General features: G+C 34.3%; 1 protein-coding gene across 1 annotated transcript in view; it reads right to left on the bottom strand.

Moving 5' to 3' along the window:
* Positions 1–97: 97 nt before the first annotated feature.
* Positions 98–19984, bottom strand: part of SHOC1 (shortage in chiasmata 1) — a 42874-nt gene continuing 22987 nt past the window's right edge. Inside the window, exons 15-28 of the mRNA XM_059492866.1 lie at positions 19867–19974; positions 18530–18717; positions 13633–13705; positions 12143–12212; positions 11359–11543; positions 10754–10859; positions 9030–9141; positions 7967–8088; positions 6932–7025; positions 5966–6097; positions 4403–4552; positions 3245–3385; positions 2441–3005; positions 98–222 (exon numbers count right to left, since the gene is read on the bottom strand). Of these exons, the coding sequence (XP_059348849.1) occupies positions 122–222; positions 2441–3005; positions 3245–3385; positions 4403–4552; positions 5966–6097; positions 6932–7025; positions 7967–8088; positions 9030–9141; positions 10754–10859; positions 11359–11543; positions 12143–12212; positions 13633–13705; positions 18530–18717; positions 19867–19974 (2147 nt within the window). The 3' untranslated portion in view covers positions 98–121. The remainder of the gene's footprint in view (positions 223–2440; positions 3006–3244; positions 3386–4402; positions 4553–5965; positions 6098–6931; positions 7026–7966; positions 8089–9029; positions 9142–10753; positions 10860–11358; positions 11544–12142; positions 12213–13632; positions 13706–18529; positions 18718–19866; positions 19975–19984) is intronic.

Here is a 19984-nt window from a genome sequence, read left to right as displayed (position 1 = left end):
TGAGCTAGTAAGTATTTCCAAATCCTAATTACTTTCTAAAAACTAATAACAATAATTCATTTATTTCCCTGTAAAGAACAGAAAAAGAAAGAAGTATGTAATATGCAAATCTTCATTTTGTTCAAAAGAATTTAAGACGTGTTTGTCCATCTCTTCTTCCAGGGACTCTTTCATATGTCAATCTCCTTTTTTTGAACTCCTGCAGTTCTGGAAATCCTGAATCTGTAAACGAAGTGGAAAAAAGAAAAACCATGATAGTACAGCATATATGCAGACTTAACTGTGTGCTTCTCAGAAGCAGGAGCAGACTTTGGCTTTAACTAGTGTACTCCCTAAGAAAAGTATCAGCTGTCATAAAATAAAATGTGTACAGATTAATATTTGCTACTTCTTACTTCTACTGGCCTGTTTTATGCATATCATCGTGCAATAGGAATATGGGACCTCATAAAAAAATAAATAAATCAACCTATACTTAACCACAATTCAAAAATATTTATTTCTATTTCATTAATACTACACCTAAATTATTCTATAATTATTGAAATTTAGTTCTTTTTAACCAGACAGTCATGTTTCTAAGTTGTTTTAAAAAGCTGCTTACATTCTTAAGATTCAAGTGCTTTTACAATGATGCATTTGAGAAATTGCTTATTCAAAACAAGTTACTCTAAGGAAGTGAGGAAATTATATTTAGCCTTTATAAAAGGTATAGTCAGAAAATGCTAAAACCGACCTAAGGATTTGATCTGTTCCAGTGGAAATACTGGCTTGGCATGGCGTCATGAATTACCTGTGGTTTAATGAGTGTTTTATCTGACATCAGAAGAAATCCTTGGGGTTTGTTCCCAGTGTGTCTTTCTAACTTGACTCTCTAAATATTTTCCCCTGGTTAGTGAATTATAAAGTAGAACAAGCCTGTTCTTCCAAAATCTAAACCAAAAATCACTTTTCCTTGTTTTGTTTTGATTCACATTCAAGCATACTTTTGTCCTACTAGGCAAGTATAATAGAGAAAGCTTATTATTTGGAGATGACAGTATTTTCAGAACACTGTAAAATTGGTACAAGGAGAATCTGCCCTGATTTCTACTGAAATATATTGTAGAATTTTATGCTCTCAGTGCCAGTTACAGGTTACTGGAACATTTGTTTTCTACTCAGCAATACTGCAGGTCAGAATTTTAATTGCAGAGAAGCAAAAGGTCTGTTCAGAGTTTCTGTATGAACATTTAAATTTACACAGGCTGAAAATTAAGAGAAGTTTACTATGTCCAATTAACTTTTTCTCTCTTTATCTCCATAATTAGCCTAAGCAGTCAGTGAAAGAGTGATTTAAATTAGTTACTTAGGTTTTCACGAATGAGTGTGATCTAAATAGTGAAAGCATTTTAATGCTGTGCTGACCTTGTACCACCAAGAGATTTAATGACAGCTGCTAACAGACAAATCATAAATTGAGTAATCTGTAGTAGGTGTTAGGCACTTTTTAAAACAAACTTAATCTTGGATTTTTTTTTTAAATGTGGCATCTTACTAGCAGGGAAATAGAAGAATTAATAAAAATACTAGAATAAATGATCCAGCAATATGTTGTCTGACAGAGACTGTCTTAGTTGCAAGACTCCATGGATACATATTATGGTTTATTAAAAAATGTTTCAAGCTTACTATATTTGATGGAGTAAACCAGGGATAAGAAAAGTACAAAAAATGAAAAGCCTAATATTTTGTATAAGGACTGAACATACTTTCAGGGTAAACAAAGTTTTGAAGTACACATCATACCATCTTTTTGAAAATATAAGCTTTGGAATGATTTCAAGTGGAGAGTTTAACCCTGGAGATACTAGCTAAAAATATTCCAAGAATAAGGAAGTTTATGAAACAAACTTAAAAGATTTTCGGAGTGTCATTTTTACTCCATTAGTGCCAACAGCAAAATATAGCCATTACTAGAATCTGAATTCCACTCTCAGGATTTGCTGAATCTCCTTTTGGTCCTATGGAGAAAATATAATTTTTTGTCTAAATCTATGTTTACAAAATAATATTTCCCATAACATTAAAATTAATTCTGGCATGTTCATTATCTATATTTTAGGCACTGTCAGAAAGAGAAAAGAAACTGAATCTTATACTATTGAAGAGCTATGCTTTTCAATATTTACCAGGGAAAAATAATGGCAGTAACACTATTCTAGTTCATTTGGTTTGGCTTTTTTTTTTAAAACACCAAGACATCTTTATCCTCAAAACAAAACATGTATCACAGAAGAGATATATATGCAAGTACATATTAGCAAAGGGAACATGCAACATTGTTGGGCTGAATTTGATTCAAGAACTATTTAAATAAAAGATAAAGTATAGTCTTACAACTTTGCAGTTGAGTAACAAAAAGAATTTCAGCAAAATCTTCAACTTACTTTGGACCTACCTGTTTTAACTTTTTCCTTTGTCCATAAGAATGGAGGCCTTTTTTTCCTCTTTCCTTTAGGTGTTTCACCTAATTGGCTAAAATTCAGATCTTGAAGCTCATCCGTATCATCAAAGAAATCAGATAGAAAACCATCGTGAGCAAATGAATTATGTGGGCCTGTGGATGAAGAATCATTCCACAGGGACTGGTCGATCTGAATTTCTGGGCTTTTAAATGTTGAGTCTCTAAATTCATCTAGAAAACTCTTAGAGCTCTCCTGAGGTGCACAGTCACTGAAAGCTGCAAAGAAATCCTGTTTTTCAGAGTCTTTGGAAGAATGATCAGAGCTATTATGCATTCTGAAAGGCTGTCTTTGAACATGGAGAGAATTTTTAACTTCTGGATGAGCAAAATCTTCATTGTCCTTTGATACAGCAAAGAAATCCAGCTTTCTCCTTGTAATTACATATGACGAGCATGCTTTCTTTTGCATACAACTTGGAAGATCAGACTTTAAAAAACCCTTATGATGATTCAGTGGAGGATTTAGGGCTTCAGCATTCATATGAGATTGTCCTGGTAGAGAACAATTTGAACCATTTTATATGGAGAATGAAAGATTAGCTTTTTTTCTACATTTTACAGGAAACCAAGATGTAATTGAGAATTGTGATTGCTGTCTGTCTCATCAGAATAACTGACCTTACCATGGTTAGAAAATAAAGATTCTAATACATTCAAATTTTTCACTTGGTTTCAAAGGAGACACATTTACTAGTAATTCAAGATATTACCTGTGCTGTTTTGTGCCTTATCAAGCAGCTCTAAAATCTGACAATTTTGTTTATTATCAAGATACAATGTGTTGACTTTATTCTGGTTTCCTGGCTGTGATGCACCTTTCACTGTTTTTTCTAGAGCTGCAGCATTTAGGCTGTATGAAGATATCATGTCACTGAAATGCTGAAATGATGACGAAAGTATTTGTTAGGAATGTTGATGATACATCACTACTTGGTCTACATTTCCAAGTAAAAAAGTTAAATCAGTTGTTAAGATTCTGAGATGTATAAATTTCTGTTTACTGGAACCAAAAAAAAAGACTTACCAAAGCAGGAGAGGCATGTACAGTACACAATGTACCTGTCTTACATCTATAAACAGATTAAGTAATAGTCTCTGTCTCAAAACACAGGAGAAGCAATATCTTAATAATACAATTTATTCTCCTTCATTACTCCAAGACTGTAGGAAGCAGTCTGCAATTGGCACCTATCATGCATCACAGAGGAATTTAACTGAGCTTTTTCTGCCAATAAAGATAGCTTTACATATTTACAGTTAAAACAATAGTATGCAAAATTTCACATCCAGGGCTCAAATACCTGTTCACTTGCTCCTTCACCTTAATGGAATGCTTCACCTTAAATGAATGGTGTCCTCAGCCATTTTCTTGAATGATAAAATATGTGTATTTTTCATTGAATTAGATGACTATATTCAGCATACAATTTTCCCAGACTTGACCCAAAAGTAGGAACAGTACGAGCACACAATTCTTCATCTCTACGGCTGTGTCGCTTAGTGCTATGAGGAAGGGAGGCAGGCAGGAAGGAAGGAAGGAAGGAGGGACGGAAGCCCTGGAAATACTTAATTGGAAAACATCTTTTACATTAGAAATACAGAATACTCAATATTGTGAAGCTTGAGGAGGAAGTTGATCTAATGAGTATTTTTCCAGTTAAGGAAATGCTCTCATTATTTTCCCACAAACAAAATGGTGACTTCACAAAATTTGCTGAGAATCAGCAGACTCAACATTTGGGATATGAATGATATGCTAAAACCTGTAATTAATTTTTAAATGACACCAGCAAATGCACATTTAGCATAAGATTAAAAAAAAACAAAACAACAAAACAACCACATATTACAACAGAGCAAAAAAATGATGTAGTACATAAAATAATTTTCACCAACCTTTAAAACTTTTTTTGGAGCCTGTGGCAGTAGTTCCTGGAGTTGATCAAAGCTTGCAAGAAATAATCTGTTCAGTGATGATCCCTTCTTTAACATAAACTGGGCAACCAAAGGATTGATACATGGAAAAGTAAGCAGGCATTTCTCTGGCTGGAAATGGAAATTATTTTGTTAGACTGAGATCTGACAAATTTTTAATCCTTTTTTTTTCCTGTTCTCCAAAGTCACATCTTATTGAATAAGTCCTAGAGTATATAATAGAAAGACAGCTTTCAAACAGTGCACTTTTATAGTCCAATAAAAACTAATGGTTTTTTAGTATCATTTCTGAAAAAGAATAAATTCTGCATAACTATTTGACAAAAAGCAAGTCTAAAGATGTTTATTTTCTAAACTTTAAAACCAGTGAATAACTTAAACTTGATTTTAAAATGCATGGCCAGATTTACTAATGCTCCATTTTAAAGTGAATTACCTAGATCAACATAAACTGACAAAACTGGTTCTGTTTTACAAAAGTTGTATTTGCTAATGTCAATGAAACAGGTGGCAAAAGCAGGAGTTCTCAAGGGGAGGATGAATGTCACAAACAGGGCAGCATGTTGAGAGTAGCTTGTTTTCAGTGTCAGCTTCCTGTTCCTGACTTCCATAAAACACTGCCAAGATCAAATATGTTTAACAGACACAATACATTGACTCCTCTACATTCTTTACCAGTATCCTCAATCTCTAAATTAGAAAACTTACAACCAAATATCCCCCTCTTGAAAGGCCATGCCAATACTTGCTTTATGCCTCTGAACTTTGCAAAGCCGAAAACCATCACAGCTTTACAAGAGTTCAAAGCTGTCACATAAAATGAACAAATCTATACATTTAATTTGAGAAACTTACTAGACAAGTTAAAGGATATAATATATTTGATGGGGATTGATGGGCCTGTTCCAGCATTTACTGGAATATGAGTTAAACAAGTAACTGCAGTAGTTAAACAAGATTTTTCCATCTGTTACTGAAGCAAGTCAGCAAGCAATGCCACTGACTTAAGTAATGGATCAGCACTGCTGAATTTGGCTTCCTGCCCAAGTGAGCCACTGTATGTTTTTCTTTTACAATTTGGGTAGTTTTTTAAACCTACTGCCTAGAACTATAGAACTGTACAAATTGGCAAGTAGATGTGGTGGATAAACCTCCCTACAGGTTAATTGTGAAGGCACAGGGAAAGTCCAAGTTGCATCTAATTGTACTGACAAAGATGATGAAAATATTACACACACACACACATATATACATATATATATATGTATGTATACACATGTCTTTGCATATATACTAGAAATATGCTTGTATATATATCTGCATATATATATATCTATATCTGCATATATATATATATATATATATATATATATATATATATATATATATATATATACACATACACAAATATAATAATGCTTGTTTTAATAATATATTTAAAGAGAACTACAATAAAAAACCCTAAATCTTTATGAATCTTAGAAACAGGAAGAAAACTGTCAATTCATAGGAAGATAAGCAAACCTCAGATGGTAAGACAGAAAGCCAGGATTTGTCCAGCCACTCATGAGGGCTGATATTAGATGCTATCAAAATGTTGTCAGCAATCTGACGAATTACCAGTGCTGTCTCTTCAATCCCTGGCGTAAGTACTACCTAAAAGTGATACATAATACTCTTGGTTAAAACTTACTCTAAGGAGTGTATTAATTTGCTCCAGACATTGACATGTCAACTAAAGGTCACCCTGAACACAAGAGTCAGTACTGCTGAGTAATTAAACCTGATCAAATCTGATCCATGCTTATCATGCAGAAAAACTCCAACCTTTGACCGGGCTGCAAATCACACTCCTTATTTATGAAGATCCTATGTAGGTGAAAATAACTTGTTTATCCTAAAGGTCTTTAATATGTGATCAAGTTTCTGGTCATAACATGAGCTCCTAATAAAACAGGCAATTGTGAGATGCCTACTACAGTTTAAGATGATGTGTAACACTTTGAAGCTATAATTTCCATAAAAGCTACACTGGTGAGTACATGAAATGAAAAAGCTTTGTCCTCTATTCATCCTCATAACTTTCATTTAATCAGGTAAATTTTATACAAAGTTTAATATGCAAATAATATTGACTTCATAAAGATCTGCAAATAACTTATTTTTTTCTTCTGTTACATCAGCAACAAAATATTGATCTGAAACTTCAAATTAAGACATAAGCAAAATTAATGTATATTCTAATAATTTATTAAAGGTGTGATTCCATTTTATGACTCCTAGTTATGAAAATATTTCATCTGCTATTTGATTCTGATTCAACTTGTATTGCAGTCAACACAGTCTTTTCACTGACTTTAGCAGCACTGAATTAAGACCTTCTCCTATTTAAGTCATTTTGAGCTATTTTATGTTTTTGATGTAGAAGGCATACTTGATTGAGCTTTTTAGAAATAGCCTATCATGAAGATTAAGACAGAAAAAAGTTACCTTCACTTCAAAGTCTTCTGACTTCTGTGTAAGTTCAATTAGAGTGGCATAAATTAAGACAAGGTTAAGCAGAGTATTTCCCTTGAGACTGTACCTGTAAAACAGTTTCACTGGATCATTAATATTTAATATGCACATGTAATAATCTCAAACCATTTGTTCCATGTCTTCATAAATATCTGTTTCATTTTCTGGAATTCAGAATACTGATACAGTTGGAGCATTAATATCTGTGGAAAGAAAACTAGAATATATTCTACGGACTGACTGCTGAAGGACTTTAAGGAAAGAAAACTAGTCTACAGAAGAGCAAGTCTGGTCTGAAGCAAAAGGTATGGATCAAGGTCAGTCACTGGAGACACTGGAGGAAAAACAGAGAAGAAATTACCACTTGCTTACAGAAAAAAATCTCAAGAGGTAATAAATTAATGTTTATGAACTATGTCAATAGAAGTTGTGCTTCCACTGCAAAAGGAGAACTACTGATGCGTTGGAAGAACACTTAAAAAATATTTCAAGTTGCAAATAATATACAATGCAAATTATATACAATGGTATTAACACAGTAATTCATAACCATGCATTTGTATGGGTTCATTTACTTCAAACAGATGTAAGAATAATTCCAGTATTTCATATCTTTGGAGTTGTGAAATTTCCAGACCTGTTGATTTCAAATATACCTCATGTTAATATTGGCTGCCTCAAACTCTCTTATTTTATAACGACCATTTCTTTATCATTGGTGTAAGATTGAAAATAGTCTCACAAATAAAAATCTTTTCTGAGCTTTTGGTGGTCTCCAGTGATCACTATTACTTTTACAATTCCACTAAGTTTTTCAGTAGAAGCATGACAACATTTTAACTAAGTGAAAAATCCAAAGCACACTAGAAATATGAGCTTACAATATTTGTATTGTTCTAAGAGAAATGTATTCCTACAGAGAAGTTCAAAGATAAATGAGTATCAACTTGTTTTAATAAGCAGTTTTCTTTAGTGACAAGTTTGTTACAAAAGAATTTAGTAACTTACTCTAAACTCAGTCTTTCTTTGGAATAGAAAATAATCCAACAGCACATATACTGGAGTGATAATGCCATCAGCCTTGATATTACAGTGTCACAGGAGTCCTCATAATTTAGTTCTTTGACACTCTACCATGAAATTTAAATAAAGAGTAAAAACAAAATAAATACATTACCATGGCTGCCCCAAGCTTTTAATGAGAATCAATATAATATGCAGAAACTAGATCAAACATAAATACAGCTAAATAATGTAAGCATTAAGGACACATATGAGAGTTGGGAGAACTAGTTTGTATTCCCAACTTTTATTTTCTTTGAACTTCAAAAGGCTGATTCAAGCTTTATGCCTTTTCTTCCTTCCTTCCTCTAAAAAGAAACAGTGATAATACCTTTTTAGGCTGTTCTCAATATTTTGTGAACTTTAATAATGCAAAATATTGTTATAAACTTCTGAAGTACTTACTTGGCCTATACAAGTCATATCATAGCTACATGAACTATATAAAGTACATCACTAATTGCAGCAGCTAGTAAGAATGTCTTTGCTGTACTTGTAATACTAATTGATTATTTTATTATGTATTGCTATCTTTCAGAAGCAGTTCTTCTACCTGTCATCTGTCTTGTTGCATACCAGAATATAAGTAGTATGCTATTGCTTAAACTATTATTTTTTATTAAAACTAGTACAAATTATTCTATAGATTAATTCAGATAACCATCTGAAATGGAAGGAATTAATATGCACACTAGTAAGAGAATAGAACCACAAACACATTTAATTGGTAGCTACAAAATTTTACATAACCCTCTTTTGAAGTATGCATTCTTTAACTACATTTTGTAAAATCAAATCACAGGTCAAATGTTACTTCAATGAAGAAACTGAGAACATTTCAAACTAGTCAAACTGGCACAGACTTTTAGGGTTAATGATTTGTGATGTGAAACAATGCATGAATTAAGTAAGATTATGGGGAAGAAAAGATGTGTCAGAAGTCTGAAGATATGGCCTAGAAGTGACTGAACACATAACAGAATTTGGACACCGTAGTTTAATTTTGTACCTGCAGAAAGATAGCAGTGCATTCATCTACTGTCAGCACAACATATCGATCTGCACTTCCAAAGAGCCTTAAGGAGTAACTGCTGCTTCTTTCAACAAAGGTAATGCTGTACCTGAAAAAGTAAAATTATTTCATTAAAACTCAGACAAGTAAAATAATACTATTTTCTTAAAGGAAATGGATAACAGACACCCCTTAATACAGTTTTTTAATTATATAGTCTTGATCTTTCTCAAATGCTCAGTTCACTTTAAGATATGTTCACATTTGAATAAAACATATCAATGTAGCAGTAATTAAATAATATTGCTAACTGCATTGAGTATAACCTTGACATCCAGGCTTTGAGTTTACAAAAAATATAGTGGTAACAGAAACTAAGATAGATACTTAGAAACTTTTTCTGACTTTACATACTGCATTTCTTTTCCTCCTTTCATGATTGTGCAGCATAAAGCTGCACAATCATGAAAGGAGGAAAACTGCCTGATTGCCATTGGTATGATCCTAAAATTTCTGAGTGACTTAAAACTGCCAGCAGTAAAGGTTCCTGTTGTGTTTTACTAGGAAACGCAAGAAACCTAAACCTGAATCTGCCAGGGTGTCCTCTAGAAACTTGTATGGACAGTGTATTCAGATATTTTAAAAAAGTAAACTCTTCCCTTTTCTGAAATTGTACAGCTCTTTGCTCACCTATTTAACTCCCTCACCAGTGCTAAAAGAAGCTAGTGAAAAAGTAATAAAACATTGCTCCCTATGGCCAGGCTGAACAGAGAACTTGAACAAGTCAGAGTAAAAGCATATCAGATGATGTGTTCAAATTTTAAATGTCAGACATATTTTTTCTCCCTACTGAATTGTTAGAAACAGAACAAAAATGGCTCCACAGCTGACTCAAGGATATACCCAGGATTAACACTGGCATGTCTGTGCCACAATATGATGAAATCAACTATCTGTATCTCTGTCACTATGTTTGAGCTGCTCTGCACCCCATTTCTTTGTTTCAGTGTTTCTTTGCTTCTTTCATTCTTTCTTTTCTTTTTTTTACTTTCCCCTCATGAGATATAAGGTAGCTTTACCAAGTATTTATTACTGTGAGAGCAAAATTCAAGTAATTTTTGTCAAAGAAATAGTAAAGAAGCACAATGATTTACAACCCTAGCAGTATTCATACAGGTTATAGAGTACTAAAAATTAAGCGAATAGTGGACTTGAATTTTATGAATAAATTAGCTTTTGCTTTAAACTTAGCCTCTCCTAAACACTGTGATGCACCAGAAAATAAGATGTTTTACTATTGTTCAGTTTGAGCATTTAGCATAGCTTCAGTGGATAAAAACAACAACAACAAAAAGCAATTTTTATGAAGAATTAAATACAAAATCTTCCAAGGACCAAGAAGCACTAAAGAAAAGTTTGTGAACATCATGATTTTCAGAGAAAAACAGACAATTAAAAAAGTTGTTCTGATTTAAAAATACCAGCTACAATTTAAAAATTTGTACAATTCCATTCTGGTTGGCATGTGTGTGAATCTCTAGTACTAAGTTATCAACTTCAACAGAAAAAACTATATTCTTGTCTCTTAAAGAGCTAGTAGTGTAATTGCAGAAATGTATGTGATAGCCAAGTAGACGACTAATACATGATATAGTCGAACAAAATACGTGTGCTGAAAATCTGAAGATAAATAGCCCACAGAAGCCCTTCTTTTCACTCACTTGGATTCAAAAAGCTGAAGAATATCTGGCATATTGAGAAGACCTTCAGTTGTCAGAAATACATATGGAATCTGTACTTCCAGAAGAAAGGAACCACCATGATTCCCTGAAACATTTTGTATAAGTAAGATAATAGTTTAATAAGCAAAAAACTATAGATATATCAAATGGACATTCAAAAATGCATCTTTTATTAATCTCCAATAATATACTTCCACTCCATCCTTTCCCCCCCCCCCAAAATGAAACTCCCTCGAATCTTTTTGAAATTATGCTGAAATTCAGATTCTTTTTAGATCTGCAGAATTCCCTTAGAATGAGGAAGGGTGGATACAGTTTGCAGAACTGTAAACAACTTATGAACTTGGCACAGGTCTCTTATAAACCCACATGTACTCCTACATCCTGGCCAAAACTAGGCTTACACTCAAATAAAAACACCTTCTTGCTGCATAGATAACCTAGCTCTCTTTGTTGAGCTTTAGCCCTCAACATTTTACTCATTCTCTTCCACAGGCATAAGAATGTAGCATTTTATGGAACAGAAAATGTTTTCTTTTCATATGTCAGTCTAACTGTTTATTACAATTCTGGAGAACACTTACCCATTTGTCTTGTTTCAGGGAAGGTGGTTTTAAAAGTCATGTAAGTAACATTCAGATTTTTGCACAGATTTTTCCAGCCAGAATTTTCAGAATAATCATACTCCATTACTAGTGAGAAGTGTGTCCAAGGGAAGTCAGCTCCAATTTGCAGATTATGCACAATAATGCAGGAATATCTACTAAGACTTAAAAAACCCCCAAAAATATGAATAAAAATAAATGTAGGTAGAAATACCCTCAACAAAATAAACAAGAACAAAATAAACTCAGTTTTACTTTGACAATTCCAACTGCTAAAGTCTATTTACAAAAATATATTTACCATTCCTGGCTAAGGTTCCAACTCCTTTAAAAGTAAATTTAAAAATCAAAAGTTGTACTCTTCCTCCAACAATTATCTGCCTAAAATATTATATATTTCAGAATGTCATAATTTGTAATTTCTTCTGTTATGCCTTTTCACCATCTTTTTCTATAACAAGCAAACATCATGTTTCTCTACATATTTCTCTTTTTCTAAACAGGCAAAACAACATATAAAGAATATGCAATTGTTTGTTCCTAAAGTTCCTCTAGGCCTCACTAAGCCTTCTTCTAGAGTGGACAAAATTCTCAACTCTAAAAATGAAGCTATAGGTGAAAACTACAGCTATCAAACTAATACTACCATGAAAACTTTACTCCAGACTGGAAAGACTCATGAAAAGGAACTAAAGTAACTGAAGTTTCACTGACCTTAGTCTAGACTAAAGAATTTTTTTCATGAATATAGAATTTAACTTACTTGCTTATGATCTCTTTGCAACTTAAAGGGCTTCCTTTTTTCTCAGAATTCAAATCCACAGCTTTCAAACCTGTTTAAAAAATAAAATTAAACAGATGATGAAATAAATAAGCCTCTGTGACTATGAATCAACACACAACAGTAAGTAGCAAATGTGGAAAACCACAGGTTATTAAAATTTTAAGTCTTACATAGTCTATCTTGCTTAAGTCCTCTACAATTTCTGCATTGTATTGTTGAATGTAATGATTTAGAAACTTCCTTCTCAGAAACCAAGGAAAAAGTAATGCAAACAAGTTTAATGTCTCAGAAACTCACAACCCTATTACCTTAAAATGAAAAATTAAAGGGTAATGCAAAAGGAAGCACATTTGCCCCTTTACAAATTAAATTTCTTTACACTTTTTGTACATTTGAAATTTTAACTGGAAGATGTATCTAAGAAGGAATGTTGGTTCTACACAAGTGCCTTTTTTCAAAAGCGTAGTTGGATTGATCTGTGTTTGCAAACAAGTCTTAAGATCTTAAAACAAATAAAGCTCTTTTCATTAAATATTATTATTAGTAAAAGCATTGCGAACATGCCTCCTCCCTTTCAAAACATTCTAAAAGACAGACTTTCTTCTTTCAAGAGCACAGGAAATCTAACTTTTTTTTAAAAGGCAAAAGATCAGCACAATACACAACACTTGATAAGGTTCAAGCAAATAGGATTTATGAAAATGGATTTTAAAAAATCAATTTAAAAGGACTCAGTGACTTGTCCTAAACATAACTGTAGGCTCAAATTATAATTTTCCTAAAATGTGTTTGTTGTACCATCTGAATTTGCAGTGTTGAACAAGCTTGTACTTGTGAAATCACACAGGTAAAAAGTTGAAATTATGAAAATGTTGCCTGTATCAGTAGGGAGGTGGGATATTGGAAACAGTATATTTTTACCTTGAGCTTTATAGATTGATACAGCTTATGCTGACATATTTAACATATTAGCAAACAAGATCAGCAACATATAGTTAAAGGAAATTTGATTTATACCTCATTCAAGGCTTTATGCTGGGGAGCTTAGTTAAGACTTCTAAAATCTAACTGCTCTGAACATGCTTGCAAGGAAGAAAGCTTGTGACTAATGATCAGCTAAAAAAAATGAGACAATGTGATCAAGATAACAGATACAAATATAATTAGACTATGGGCTGTCCACAGCTCCTTCATGTTCTGTTAAAAAAAAAATCTTTGACTTGGCAGATAAATTATCACTTTCTTGAAATAGAAGGCATTAGACCAGAACTCTTAAATGGGAGAAAACAAAATTAAAAGATAAAAGGCTGATAGAAGAGTTATGAAATATTAAACACTGAGAAAAATACGTAGAAAGGATCCTGATGAGAAGGGAGAAACACCTGCACCAAGCATCTAACAGGAATGCAGCGATCTACAGAATAACAGCCACTTTTTATTTCAAAAATACACATAAAATAATAATTCACCTTCTATCCTAGATAATGGGTGAATGAAGGCATCTTTTTCTCTTTCAGAGTCCATCCTTGTAATGATTAGTATCTGTATGAAGACAATTAAAAGAAACTCAAGTAAGGTAAGTTTTTTTTTCTTTCAGCCTGCATACATCTTTCCTTCTCCTCTGCACAGAAAACACAAGATTGAATAAACATATGGCAAACCCAGAAACTGTGGAGTTTTCCACAATAACAATCAAAGAATATTTCAAGTTGGAAGGGACCCATGATAGAGTCCAAAACCCTGCTTCTCACAGGACTACCTAAAACCAAACCATACGACTATATCCAAGAGCTTCTTGAACTTAGATAGGCTTAGTGCTTTAACCACTTATACAGAAGTCTGTTCCAGGGAAGACCACACTCTAAGTGAGGAATATTTTGCCCAATGTGCCTGAATTTCTTCTGACACTACTTCATTCCAGTTGCTTGTGTCCTATTACTGGTCACCCGAGAGAGGAGATATGCACCTTCCCCTCCGCTGTTTTGCTTGAGAAGGAGTAGGCTGTGATGGGGTCACCACACAAGGAACAACAAAAGTCACCTCAGCTGCCCCTCCTCTTGCCCTTGAGGCCTTCTACCATCTTGGTTCCTTTCCTCTGGACAGACAAAACAGACAAGTTTGATATCCTCCTTATATTGTGGCACCCAGAACTGCCCCCAGTGCTCGAGGTGAGGCTGCCCCAGTGCAGAGCAGGGCAGGACAATCCCCTCTGTTTCTGGGCTGTGATGCTGTGCCTGATGCCCCCTAGGACATGCGGGCCCTCCTGGCTGCCAGGGCACTGCTGACTCAACTTGCCATTGACCCAGACTTCTAGTCTCTTCCCACTGTGCTCCAGTCTCTTTCCCAATTTGTATGTACAACATGATTGCCTGTCGCAGACATCTTTTCATTAAAATCCTTTCATTAGGATTTTTCCTGCTGAAGCTGAGAAGTTTCAGCAACAAAGTGTAAACAATGGTTATCTGCTGCTGTGGAATGCAACAGGTGGATCTGTGACTGGTCTCCTGTGGATGTTTGGATTTACTCACCACTCACGGCAGAGCTGTTCTCACTTTCTGCCGGGACACAGAACTTTGTTATTCATTCTTTTCTATTCTTAGCTCAGCTAGCTTCTGAGAACTTTCCTCCTATACCTTTTAGTATAGTTATAATGTAATATCTATCATAAAATAATAAATCAAGCCTTCTGATCATAGAGTCAACATTCTTGTCTCTCTCTCATCCTGAAAACCCCTGTGACCATGGTCACAATTGCCCCATCCCAGGTGGAAAATTTGGCACTTAGTCTCCATATATTTCATAGAGCTGGTGAGTACTCAGCTGTCTAGTTTAACTTTTCTGTAAGGCCTTTCTACCCTCAAGAGAATCCATTTAGTCCATTTCCTCCTAATTTAGTATCATCAGTAAAATCACTTAATGTACTTTTAATTCCTGTGTCCAGACAACTTATAAAAACATTTAAGAACACTGTCTCTAAAACTGAGTCCTGGGGAATGTCACTGGCCATGAGCCTGATGTAATTCCATTCACTGTAATTCTTTGAGCTCAACCCATCTGTCAACTGCTCACCCAATCCAGTATCATGCCTAGCTCTGTGATGAACAGTTCATCTAGGATACTGTGAGAGACATTGGCTGAAGTTAAAAACTACACTCACTGGCTTCCCTTGGTCAATTAGATGGGTCACCTTGTCATAAGTGGGAAAAGAAAGGAAATTTAGTTGGTTAAGTGGCACTTTTCTCTTGTGACCCTGTGCTGGTGATGGCCAATGACTGCATTGTTTCTCAAGCATTTTTCAGTAACTCCCAGAATAAACTTTTCTATAATTTTAACAGGCACCAAAGTGGGACAGACAAGTCTGTAATTACCAGAGACTTCCTTCCTTCCCTTGAAAATTGAAACAACATTTAGCATCTTTCAATCAGCTGGGATCTCTCCAGATTCCCAAGACAGTTGAAAAATAATGGAAAGAGTTCCCATAATGACATTTTTGAGCTCCTTCAGTACCCTGGGATGAACCTCACTGGGCTCTATACATCTGTGCACATCCAGATGGAGCAGCAAGTCTCAAATAAGTTCAGGAGTGGCTGGGAGTTCAACATTATCCTTAGTCACAGTCTTCTAACACTGGGCTCTGGGGATTGAAGGCAGAGGCCAAAGAAGGCACTGAATGTCTCTGCTTTGTCTACGTCCCAATTTTGAGGTGACCATCTGTGTTGAGAGTTGATGATGTTGTCTCTGTTCTTATTTTGCTCTTGACTTATTTAAAAAGCCCTTTTTGTCACTCTTCACAGTGTTGGCCAGCTTGAACTTCAACTGAGCTTTGGCATATAAATTTTCTCCCTACAGGAGTGGACAGTCCCCTTTAAAGTCACCAGCTCATAAGTGACATCCCAAGTCCATACACATTCCTTTTCCACCTATTTTCTAGAAAATCCCTGCTCAGGCAGGCCAGGCTTCTGCCTTGCTTGCTTGGCTTTTCATTTGACTTGCTCCTGAACTCAAAAAGAACGCTAGTTATAGACACTATCTAAAGATATTATACCCCATTATGACTATTGTACTATACAGATCTGTCACATTAGAAAAATCATCCTCATGGAGACAGAACTTAATCCGAAGATATTAGAATTCAGCCTGCAAGGTACTTATGTAACTGGATGTATTGCTGAACTGGTTAGAAAGATTTTCCAATATGTAGATAGAGTCACAAAAGTGTTTCTGCCAGAGATCTGGAACTCATTGAATATTGCTGAACACAAAAATGTTGAAAAGAATTAGAATCTACCAAACTGACACAGTCTTAAAAAGAATCCCCATCAGCGAAAGTGTTTACCTCGTCCATCATTTTAACTGATACAAACTAAACACATGCTACACTAAGTGTATAAAGAAGAATATGTACCTAAATACATCACCATACTTTCTGACAGGATGCTCTCTGAACTTTTTTGCCATTGTACAGATACTTTTCATGTTGTACACAAGATATAGATTTTAAAGAAGGCACATAACATTGTCTGACTCTTAAGATTTACAGTCATAAGATAATGGTACATGTAAATATTAAAAGCATTTTAGATCTTGTCAGAAAAGGACTTCTGGTCAGACAGCCAGAGGCAGATTTCAATTTCCATAAGCAGATGCACAGAAGAGCCACTCAACCATCCACTGGCATCTTTATAAGCAGTTTTGGACAACTGCATTTAAAAATGTAGACCTGCTTTTCCACACACAATTCAACAACAGACTCATTATATGTTCATGTGAGCCAGATGAAATTTTTAGTCATTTTCTATCTAATCATTAGTACAAAAGATAATGAAACAAAGAGCAAAACTCTTTTTTTCTAAACCAGCAGTAACTTCTTTCTTACAAAGGAAATGTCCCATTACAATCCTGCATCAATAACAACTTTGGCTAATAAAAGGATAATGAAACTATCCTATTTCACACCATATTAATGGATATTTGATGTGATATGATAGAACAGTAAATAGTTCAAGGAATACAACTTTTACTTCTTTTGAACTGGAATACTCCTTTTACCTAGTCTTGCTCATTAAAACCTGTCTCTAAATGTTAGGAAACGGGAAACAATTAGTAATTGTGAATAAAATCATAGATGGCATTATATTGCATGCATATCTCTGTATGACTAAGTCAAGCAAACAAATCAAAACTCAGGAGTTATAGCTAAAAACTTAAAAAATCATGTTTAGTGGAGTTTAGAAGAAAAGCCAAATTGCCACTGAGCTGACTTCAAAATGACATCAAGTTCTCATACACCTCCTAATACAACATAATCCTAGTATCACAAAGCAAAATGTGCTGCTCTTAAGATGACAAAAAGGATGCAAAATCATCTTAGTGTGTCTGTTGAAGGACAGACAACAAGACAATCAGCATCATTTTATTTTTGTTGCTTCATTTTAATTTTAAATTCAAAAAGGGTGTATTATAAGTTATTATATTGTTCTTCTCAGCAAAATTTAATCAAAAGATATTCAGAGCTCCAAGTGCAACTCGTAAACACAACAAGAATAAATCCTCAGGAAGTGAAGTATGGAAATAAGCTAAAATGAACTTAAAGACCTTTTTTGGCTGTGTTTAGGATCATAAATTCTATTCCAAACAGTTAGAACACTTTAAACACTATGCATTTCATCCTGTTTCTTAATGTGATTAGTTTTCTGTAAAGAAATAATAAATATTCTGCAAAGGAAGGTGGTATTTGGCACTGTGTCATATCACCCAAAATATTCACACGTCCAGGAGAGAGAATCTTTCGGTAATTTGAATATAATCCAAAACTCTCTCTTCCATGCCAAAGCTATCACTCACAGATATTTCCTTCTTGTATCATTCAAATGCCAGGAGATTGGCCAGATATACTGGTTAAGCAGAGGTTATCTGTGGATAACACCATCCACACACTCCTTGGCGTATGTGTGCTCCACATCATGCCATGAAAGCACACAACCATGACTTGCACTACGACTCTGTCTATGCCAGATGAATGAGGCTTTCAACAAAAGACTATATTATAATTTTTAGTAACTGATATAACTGATACAATAAACTTATCAGGAAAACAAAACCACCTGCAACAAGATAAAGTGCTGGCAATGCGAAAACTCTTTTGCATGTTATTTCAGGCATGGAACAAAAGGAGCTTTGATCAAACAAAAACTTGTACTGCTGTGACAGAGTTCTAAAAAATTATTTAGCCTTATTTAATAGATACCATGAAGTAATTATTAGATTTTTTTTCATAAATGAACCTCTGTTCAAACACCATCTAGCAATTAGTCATGTAATCTGGAACAATTTTGTTTGTTAAGAGAAATTGGTTACTTTGTTAACCTTAACACTGCGTTTCTCTCCACAACTTTTCATCCAATTTAGCATTTCACACTGAAGTGCTGTTATTTTGGGATGAGTTTCATGCTTTTTCTGGCTGCTGTACTGTACAATCTTCAGCTGCCTCCAGATATTATTCAAACAAGATTCTAAAATGTTTTTGTAGATATCCTTTGCCTTGGACAAATAACCTGTTAATAAAGCAACAAAAGAAGTAAATGGAGTGACAAAAGATAGATGTCAAGCATTGCGTTCAATCTGCACACCAATTTAAAATCTATGTGAAGGTATCTTGCACAAAAACAGATGAAATGTTAATGGCTCCCCAACATGGAAGGAGAATATGACCACTGGTACATAAATCATGTTTATAAAACTGCTGTACTTTATGTAGTATCTGCTATGTAACTCCAGATAGAATTATATAAGATTGCATCCTAAAGCTGCAGATGCTAGCAGCAACACTCCTATACTTAACTAATCTGTATTGTTTACACTGAGTAACAACAGTATTTCTATGACTGTTGTCTAAAGCTTGTTTGTCCTGTGTGTTTACCACTCTCCATATTATCACAACTACTCTCAACTCTGAATGGTGCCTTCTATGTATAAATGATGAACAATGCTGGAGTTATCTGAAAATGCATAAAGAAAAAATAAATCCAATATAACTACATGATGAATCACACAGCACAAAAACAACAGTGAAGACTACAAGGCCTACTTAGTATCTCACTCAATTTTCTCATTTTTTTCAGATCTTTTTTACTTGTACAATTTCCTATGTGAGCTGTTCCTCAGGTTTGGAAACATAGGTGCTTTTGCAACTCTGAAATATCATCTAGGAGTGCTTCTGCTACATAAAGGGTAGAGGAAGAACTGCTCATTTTTCTTCCTTCCATCCTTCTATATTGTTTATAGTAATGATGGAAAAGAATTGTACTTAGGCTTCTACTTACATATTCATTCTGTATTCTTCTTCCTACTCTTTTATTGCTAGAAATATTTAAGGAAATACAAAGTATTTCCCCCTACAGTTCAGTTTATGGCAGATGTTTTACATTTTACAGATAGATGGTAAACAGAAAAGGACTTGATTTTTCCATGTTCCTCAGTTTCCACATAGAGATTCCAATGAAAATTTGTCATTCTGAGATACAAGACATATTATATATGTGAAAGCTGTTAACAAATGGAATAACAAACAGCACTCTAGTAGTCATGAACTGAGCATATGCCCTGATGGTAAAGAGTCAGAGCTAAAAACATGAGGGATTGTCTGCAGAATGCACACAAAGATTTGGGTTTCTGGGTATCATTATTCAGGACTGAAAACATACCTAGAGCTGTATCCAAGCCACATGTTAGTAGCAGATCTCGAACTGTCACCAGCAGGTGTACCAGAGCAGCATGTTTGAACAGCAGGATCTCCTTCTCATCTATTTTACCTTTACAAAT

The sequence above is a fragment of the Ammospiza nelsoni genome, chromosome Z, assembly GCF_027579445.1.
Source record: "Ammospiza nelsoni isolate bAmmNel1 chromosome Z, bAmmNel1.pri, whole genome shotgun sequence".
Taxonomy (NCBI): Eukaryota; Metazoa; Chordata; class Aves; order Passeriformes; family Passerellidae; genus Ammospiza; species Ammospiza nelsoni.
The sequence above is the reverse complement of the archived record's forward strand: the minus strand, read 5'-3'. Positions and strand labels throughout refer to the sequence as shown.